Source organism: Eptesicus fuscus, chromosome 4 (assembly GCF_027574615.1).
Source record: "Eptesicus fuscus isolate TK198812 chromosome 4, DD_ASM_mEF_20220401, whole genome shotgun sequence".
NCBI lineage: Eukaryota > Metazoa > Chordata > Mammalia > Chiroptera > Vespertilionidae > Eptesicus > Eptesicus fuscus.
Window position 1 is genome coordinate 9766616 of NC_072476.1, and position 8634 is coordinate 9775249.

General features: G+C 52.5%; 2 protein-coding genes across 2 annotated transcripts; both read left to right on the plus strand.

Annotated features, from left to right (window-relative positions):
• Window positions 1-1230: 1230 nt before the first annotated feature.
• On the plus strand, window positions 1231-2092 carry LOC103300780 (hemoglobin subunit alpha). The gene is made up of 3 exons (XM_054714211.1): window positions 1231-1361; window positions 1542-1746; window positions 1865-2092. Exons 1-3 carry the CDS (start codon window positions 1267-1269, stop codon window positions 1991-1993), a joined length of 429 nt encoding a protein of 142 aa, XP_054570186.1. The 5' UTR covers window positions 1231-1266; the 3' UTR covers window positions 1994-2092.
• A 1907-nt stretch (window positions 2093-3999) lies between these two features.
• HBQ1 (hemoglobin subunit theta 1) lies at window positions 4000-4674 on the plus strand. Its single transcript, XM_008157673.3, has 3 exons — window positions 4000-4094; window positions 4229-4433; window positions 4546-4674. Exons 1-3 carry the CDS (start codon window positions 4000-4002, stop codon window positions 4672-4674), a joined length of 429 nt encoding a protein of 142 aa, XP_008155895.2.
• The last annotated feature ends 3960 nt before the right edge of the window (window positions 4675-8634 follow it).

An 8634-nucleotide genomic window follows, 5' to 3' on the forward strand; every position in this document is an offset into this window, starting at 1 on the left:
CCTTCTCATTGCTTTTCCAGAAGTCCCTCCCTTCCCCATCCTGCAGAGTCTGGCCAGCTTCTTCCTACCCACCTCCATTCTAAAGCCACAGAGGCCCTCACTCCCCCTACAAGCCATGGGGGGGGGGGGGGGACTCCCCTTCCACCCTACACGACCTAATACTTACTCATCCTCTAGTCTCACTTCCTCAGGGAAGCCCACCATGACCCTCAGACTAACCCAAATACCCTTGAATGTCTCACCCACTCCCTTCATACTTCCTTAGGGCTTAATAAGGTTTGAGACTGTATGTACTTGTGTGATGATCTGATGACTGTCCATGTCCCTAGCTAGGCTGAAAGCTCAGCTCTTGTTAAGCAGCAACTTGATCAATTCAACCACTATTTACCTAGTAAGTCTTGTGTCAGGCACAATTTGGGGGACAGGTGGGGGTGTTGTCATGGTGAACCAGAACCATTGGGTCAGTCATGGAGAGAGACAGTCATTCACAGGGATCCTGAACAGGAGAGGCCACCAGGACCACCGCCCTGGGAGAAGAAGCTGCAGCCGGGGGGGCCCCCCACCCCAGCCGTGGGAACCATGCTCCTCAGTATTTGTTTCTCCCCGGTTGGTGGTCAATGACAATGATTATTTGTCGGGGGGGGGGGGGGGGTGGCGGGGGAGAGAGATGGGGGCTGGAAGAATCAAGACTGAAGGGAAGCAGGAAGGATTCCAGGCAGGAATTCTTGTCAACATGTGAGCAACGACCTCTTTGTGCACGTGTCTGTCTTTCTGTCCTGGACTAGGCAGGCCTTTCTTCCGTCCGCACTCAATAGCCCATTCATCACCGATTCTGCCCACGTTAAACACGCCCAGCGTGTACCAGGGCGGGTCCTCAGGTGAGAGCAACCTGGGGCTAAGGAAGCTCAGAGACCCCAAAGGGTGTCATGAGCTCACGTAATGGAAGAGCCAGCATCGACCCACCTCTGCAAACCGTCCCGCACCAGCTAGGGAGCGATGATGCTACTTCCGGGGGAGCTGGATGCAGCGGTTCAGAAGCAACGCATCCTGCGAGGGAGAAATATCCTGTCCCAGGACACTGGGCGAGGCGTAGATTCGGTGCAGGGCGCCCCCTGCCGTGCTGGCCAAGCAGCGCATCCCCGGCTCCCATCCAGCCAATGAGCGCGGCCGCGGCGGGCGTGCCCCTGGCGCCCCGGGCATAAAAGTTCCTCGCACTCCCCGCCCGCAACCCTTCTGGTCCTCGCACAGACTCAGAAAGAAGCAACCATGGTGCTGTCTCCCGCTGACAAGAGCAACGTCAAGGCCGCCTGGGACAAGGTGGGCGGCAATGCTGGCGACTATGGCGCAGAGGCCCTGGAGAGGTGAGGACCTCCTTTGCCAGCTTCCACCCCGACCCCCGGCGCCCGCCACCGCCCACCGGCCTGCCAGCAGCGTCCGCATCCCTTCACCCGAATCCCAGGCCCAAGATCCTGCCCTGCACCCCCCACCCCACCCCACGCCACCCCCGCCTCCGCCCGCCTCTCACCCTCCTCTCCTCGCAGGATGTTCCTGAGCTTCCCCACCACCAAGACCTACTTCCCCCACTTCGACCTGTCCCACGGCTCTGCCCAGGTCAAAGGCCACGGCAAGAAGGTTGGCGACGCCCTGGGGAACGCCGTGGCCCACATGGATGACCTGCCTGGCGCCCTGTCCGCCCTGAGCGACCTGCACGCCTACAAGCTGCGTGTGGACCCCGTCAACTTCAAGGTGAGCTCGGGCGCCGGGCCGGCAGAGAGCTGGGCCGAGCGCTCCCGTGGGTTCCAGAAGGAGGCGCGGCGCGGGGCGGCCTCGCCCTAGCGCCCCCTTATCCCGCCTCTCCCCACAGCTCCTGAGCCACTGCCTGCTGGTGACCCTGGCATGCCACAACCCCGCCGAGTTCACCCCGGCCGTCCACGCCTCCCTGGACAAGTTCCTGGCCTCCGTGAGCACCGTGCTGGTCTCCAAGTACCGTTAAGCTGGAGCCGCGGCCAGGCCATCCCTGCCCTGGGCGGCGCCCCTTGGCGCTCCTCCGCCCGCACATCCTGATCTTTGAATAAAGTCTGAGTGGGCTGCAGCCTGTGTGGCCTTTGTTCTCTGTGCCCGGACGCGCCAGGGGTGAGGGTGGTTCTCCTTGCTTCGGACCGCGGGCCTCTCCGCAGCAGGCCAAGAGAGGGAAGGGGAGAAAAGGGTAGAGGCGGGAATGGAACCAGTCCTGCTGTCACTTCCTGGGATCCACTGAGCAACCCTCCACTCTCACCCTGGAGTGTTTGCTGCCTTTCATTCTGGAGCTTTCGCTATTCAACAGGAGTTTACGCAATTCGTTTTCCATGTTTACATTCTGCAGCGTTTACATTCAGAATGGGTGGGTCTCCAGCCCCGGACCTCTAAGCTCTCCCATGGCTCCCCCCAGAGTTAGACAGTGGGGAAGACACCTCCGTCATACTCTTTCAGGGACTAACTGAGCGCTCCTCTCTCCATCACGTGCCTCCCAAATACATGCACATCTGGATGAAACTGGATTTGAGCAGTGCAATTGCAGATGCCAGGCAATTTCCTGCAGGCACCCTTTTCTCCTGGGCCCACCTCCAGGATGCTCACTCTATATTTACTGATGTCCTGGAGCCATCACAGGCCTGGAGGCCCAGTGTTGGGGCCCAGCTGGGCACCCACTGCAGGCTGGCCCCTCTGGTTCCCCCAGTGCTGCAGGGGAGAGGAGAACTAGGGCCAAGGAGCCTGCACTCTGATGTGCTTCCTCCCCACGGAGCAGGTCTCTAATGCTGCAGCCTCAGAGTGAGGGCTTGTGGGTCTGGTCCTGGCTGCTGTCCAGTCCCAAGCTTCCAACCGAAAGCAGTGCCCTTTCTTCCCTGGGTTCAAGCGTGGTCCTTGTGGGGGGAATGAAAAAGAGTGGTCCTTGAAAAATAAGACAGCGGGTCCCCTGCCTCAGTTTGCGATGTGTTTAGCACAGCTGGCAACACAGTCTGAGCTCGCAGTGAGAGGCGGTGTTCCTTATTTTATTATTAGGAAAAAAAGAAGGAACAACCCAAACATTCATCAACCAATAGACCAACAAAATGTGATACGATAAAATGTTGTTCAGCGATAAAAAGCAAAGGCGTATAGATACATAATACAAGGTGGGTAAACCTTGAAAGTGTGCTAAGTGAAAGAAGCCAGACACCAAAGACCATACACTGCATGACTCTATTGATATGAAATATCCAGAACAGGCAAACCCACGGGGACAGGGCACAGGTTGGTAGTTGGCAGGGGCTAGAGCAGGAAGGTTACGGAATGACTGCGAATGGATACAGAGTTTCTATTTGGGATGATGAAAAAGTTCTGGAATGGGATAATGGTAATGTTTGTACAACAGTGTAAATGTAATTAAGGACACCAAACTGTCTACTTTAAAATGACTAAGATGACAAATTTTATGTTACATGAATTTTACCACCTCCACCACCACAACTACAAAAAGAGTGGTGCCACATAGGCATTAGCTATCATTACCATACACCCTAGACACTCAATAAATGTTCACTGTCCCGAAAGGGATGCCTGCTATAAATGAGGCATTTACCATTTCTTACCCATTTAATTCACAACAACCTTGGGAAGGAGAAGTTATATTCACTCTATACAATAAATGATAAAACAGACTAAGGGAGGTGTCCTAATAGACTTGGAAGGTACAATAAGCTGACATGCAATGCTAAACTCTATGCTAAAAAGTTGTGTTACCTGATAGTAATATGTATTAAGTATTAGTTTCCATACAATAAACACTACAAAAACGGGGGCCTCCGGGTACAGAGCGATTGGAAAGGTCCCAGGTCAGAGCAGATGGAGATTGGACGCTACCGGATCCCTCTGGACCAGACTCTGCAGAGTGGCGCCCCCTAGAGGCCACGGGGACCTGCTGGCCGTTTGGCGCAGGCGCAGCCATCGCCTTAGCCGGCTCTGGGGGCCCGCGGCTACACGATGGCGCTGGCGGCGGCGGACCAGGCTGCAGTGCGCGCTCTGTGGAGAAAACTGAATAACAACGTGGGCGTCTACACCACGGAGGCCCTGGAGAGGTGCGGACAGGCCCTAGCGCCCCCCGGGCTCACCTGCCTCCTGCTCGCCCTGGGGATGGATCCCTGCCCTCCCGATGCCCTCCTCCTCAAGCCCCGACTCCAGGGGCGCACCTCACTAGCCATTCCTCCCAAAGGACCTTCCTGGCCTTCCCCTCCACCAAGACATACTTCGCCCACCTGGACCTGAGCCCCGGCTCCGCCCAGGTCAAAGCCCACGGCCAGAAGGTGGCCGACGCGCTGACCCTGGCCGTGGACCACCTGGACGACCTGCCCCGTGCCCTGTCGGCTCTGAGCGACCTGCACGCGCACAAGCTGCAAGTGAACCCGGCCAACTTCAAGGTGAGCAAGTGTGGTGGGGGCTGGGCCCTCTTGCCAGGAGGGGGAGGAGTTCACAAGGAAGGATGTGGGGGGACAGATGGACCACGGTGGGGATGACTCCATCCCTCCGCAGCTACTGGGCCACTGCCTGCTCGTGACCTTCGCCCGGCACTACCCCGGAGACTTCAGCCCCGCCCTGCATGCCTCTCTGGTCAAGTTCCTGAGCCACGTGATTTTGGCGCTGGCCTCCAGCTATCGCTAAACTAGGGGTGGGTGATAGCGGGACCCCCCAGCATTCTCTTCTTGCGACTGTTCAGTGTTTTGAGTAAAGTCCCTGAAAGAAAGCCTCACCCTGCGTGCGCTCATGTGTTCCCTGGGGGTGCGCGCCAGGGTCCTGATGGGGTTTGGGAAGGTGCTGCCCTCCCACCGAAGGAAAGGTGGGGATCTGAAGAGGCCTGAGCTGCACATCCAGCCGTGTTCAGATCTGGGCGCCCCTGGACCGCATTCGCTGGACGCCCTGGGTGGCTGAGGGGGAGATTCAGGTCATCTCACCCTCGGCAGCCTGAGACGTTTCATACATCGGGTCCCAAATGCCATATAGTAAACCTCCACCCACCATGCCCTTGGCTGCAGCCACTTTAAAGCAGGCCAAAGGCTTCAGCCCCTCGGGAGTATGTCGGGGGTCATGGGCTTGCCCTAGCTGACCAGGCCTGGCCCCTTCCCAGAGCTACTCGCTTCGGGGCACTCCACACAAACCTAGGTACGCGGGACCTGTCCCTCACTCACCTAGAATTGAGGGCGGGGTACCGGGTGGCGGGGCACAGCCCCAGAGAAAATTAGGGAATGGCGCCCTCTGCTGGTGCAGATAGGACTTACACAGAATCCAACTTGCACAACAGTATACAGCGGCTCTAAGAGGGTTTTGTGGACTTTGGGGATCTAGGAGGCTTGGGGTGAAGCCCCCATTTGCCAGACTCTGGACCTGGTGGAAGGAGGTCGTCCTGCCCAGCACCCAGTAACTGAGGGGGAGCTGGACCAGAGTCCTGCCTACATCCACACTTCTAAGGAGCCAGAGATCAGAACTGCTTTCTTTAAAAAATTTTTCCTCATTAAACCAACCATGGTCACTGTAGAAACTTAAGAAAATGCAGTAACTACTCCACTTACTGTACATTCTTATGTATCCTAGTGGGTCGAGCACATCTATTATTCCTTCAATTCCCATTTGACACTGGGAAAACTATGTGTGAACAAATGGAGGACATGGGAGTCAGATACAAGAGCATACTTGTGACACACACACATATTGACAAACCACACACAAACAGATATAAACACACAATGGCAGAACAGCCCCATCCAGAAATGTAACAAGTTAAATGTAACTAATATATAGTTCCAGGGACATTTAGAGATTTTTTTTTAAGAAATAATATCCTCAAAGTGACAATGGAAAAACTGGGCACATTGGACTATCCTATCTAATAATAGACAAATAATAATAGACAAATATGCAAATTGACCATACCTCCGACACACCCACAAGCCACGCCCACCATCCAATCAGAGAAAGCATGCAAATTAACCCAAACCAAGATGGCTACAGCCACAGAGAGCAAGGCTTCCTAGGTAACAGAGGAAGCCAAGCTTTCCGCCTGCCCTGGCCAGGCCTAAGCCTCCACTCAAGCTACTAAGTTTCAATTATAGAAGGTAAACAAATTCAAACAAATGGCGGCAGAATGGAGCTTGAGAGAGCAGGCCAGGGTTGCCGCCGGCAACAGGGGAAGCAAAGCTTTCTGCACACCCTGGCCTGGCTCACCCACTTAAGGCAACAAAGTTTCAATTATAACCCCAACACAAATGGCTTCGGGCCTCGGAGGGAGCCCCAGGCTTGGCTCTGCTCTAGGCTACAAAGTTTCAATTGTAGAAGGAAAATAAATTCCAGATACCAGGGCCTCCGCTTGCGTTGCCAGGGGGTGTGGCCCGCCTGCAAACCACCACAGGCCCCTCGCTCAGGCCGCCCCACACCCCAAGGGAACCCCCACCTGATCTGGGACGCCCTTCAGGGCAAACCAGCTGGCCCCCACCCCTGTACCAGGCCTCTATCCTATCTAATAAAAGAGTAATATGCAGATTGATCATCACTGCAACACACAATATAGCTGCCCCCATGTGGTCAAAGATCCTGCCTCCATGTGGACACAAGATGGCCACCACAAGATGGCCAGCAGGAGAGGGCAGTTGGGAGGCACCTGGCCTGCAAGGGAGGGCAGTTGAGAAGGACCAGGCCTGCAAGGGAGGGCAGTTGGAGGTGATCAACCCTGCAGGAGAGGGCAGTTAGGGGTAACCAGGCCGGCAGAGGAGGGAAGTTGGGGGCAAACAGGCTGGCAGCAGAGTGGTTAGGGGGTGATCAGGCTGGCAGGCAGAAGCAGGTTAGGGGCAATCAGGAAGGCAGGCAGGCAAGCAGTTGGGAGCCAGCAGTCCTGGATTGTGAGAGGGATGTCCGACTGCCCGAGGGGTCCCAGATTGGAGAGGGTGCAGACTGGGCTGAGGGACAGCCCCCCCTCCGTGCACAAATTTTATGCACCGGGCCTCTAGTATAAAGAGAAAAATACTCGATATGGAGAGAGAAAAATATAAGCAAAGTTAAAAGAGAAACTGGAAGAAAAATATTTGCTACAAACAGCAGAAAAAAAGGTTATTACCACATCAATAATGAGAGAAAATCGTTGATCCGATGCCTCCTGCAAGTCCCTAGTAGGGATCAAGGCTACAACTCAGGCATGTGCCCTGACCAGAAATTGAACCGTGACCTCCTGGTTCACAGGTTGACGCTCAACCACTGAGCCCTAGCCATTTTACATATACACACACAACACATGGAACATTGAAAATGGGATTATATTACAAATACTTTTCTGCCTCAAGGAAACTCTTCTAAGTCACCTGGAATAGCTCTAATTCATTGTCTTGTTGTTATTGTTGTTAATCCTCATCTGAGGATATTTTTCCATTGATTTTTAGAAAGTGGAAGGGAGAGGGAGAGACAGAGAGAAATATTGATGTGATAGAGACACATCGATTGGTTGCCTCCTGCACGCACCCCAACCATGGCCAGGGAACCTGCAACCAAGGTGTATGCCTTTGACTGGAATCATAATTCATTGCCTTTAATGGTCACATAATATTCCATGGTGTGGCTATGTCATATTTTTCAAACCATTCCACTTTTATGGGATGTAACATTTTGTTTCTAATACTTTCCCCCTATGAACAACCCTGCAATAAATATCTTTGCAAGTAAAAAAAAAAAAAGTTTATTACCACTAGACCTCCAAATTTTTTTCTCACCCTCCTCTCCTCCACCTTTTTCTTTTTCTTTTTTTTATTTAAAAAAATATTTTTTATTGATTTCAGAGAGGAAAGAAGAGGGAGATAGAAACATCAATGATGAGAGAAAATCATCGATTGGCTGCCTCCTGCACGCCCCACACTGGGGACCGAGCCCACAACCCGGGCATGTGCCCTGACCAGGAATCGAACTGTGACCTCCTGGTTCATAGGTGGATGCTCAACCACTGAGCCACGCCAGCCGGGACACCTTTTTCTTTTTAAAGTCAGTCAACCCAACAGAAAAATAAGCCAATAACAGGCAACTCGCAGTATACAAATGGCCAAGACATTTGCAATGATACACAAAGCAATGGAAATGAAAATGCTCAATAACAACAATGGAGATACCTGTAATGAAAAAATATTTAAAAAGCAAGACCCAAATACACTTCTGCTAGTATAACTTAGCATATAACTTTTAAATAATATATAACTTTAATTCAGTTGTATACAGTTGTAGGCCAGCAAATGTTTAGTAAGTGTTACTTTGGAAAAGGAGAGGAGGGCTGATTCGTAGCATTTGCCAATTTCCATGGTGTAAATATTGCTATCATGGTTGATTTCAAACTATCAATATGCTATCACTGAACAAGAAATTAGAAAGAGATGCATAACAGCTGCTATTATGTTGTATTTCTATTGTCCAGATAAAAGAGATGTGAACATAGGTAACAGTAAAATGTAGTAGCATAATTAGAAAGTAATGAGTTTTCAGTATTTATGAGCTTTTTATTGTTTTTGGGGTTTTTTAGGATTTATTTTTCAATCTTTAATTTCTTTATTGATTAAGGTATTATATATGTGTCCTCATCCCCCCCATTGACTGGGG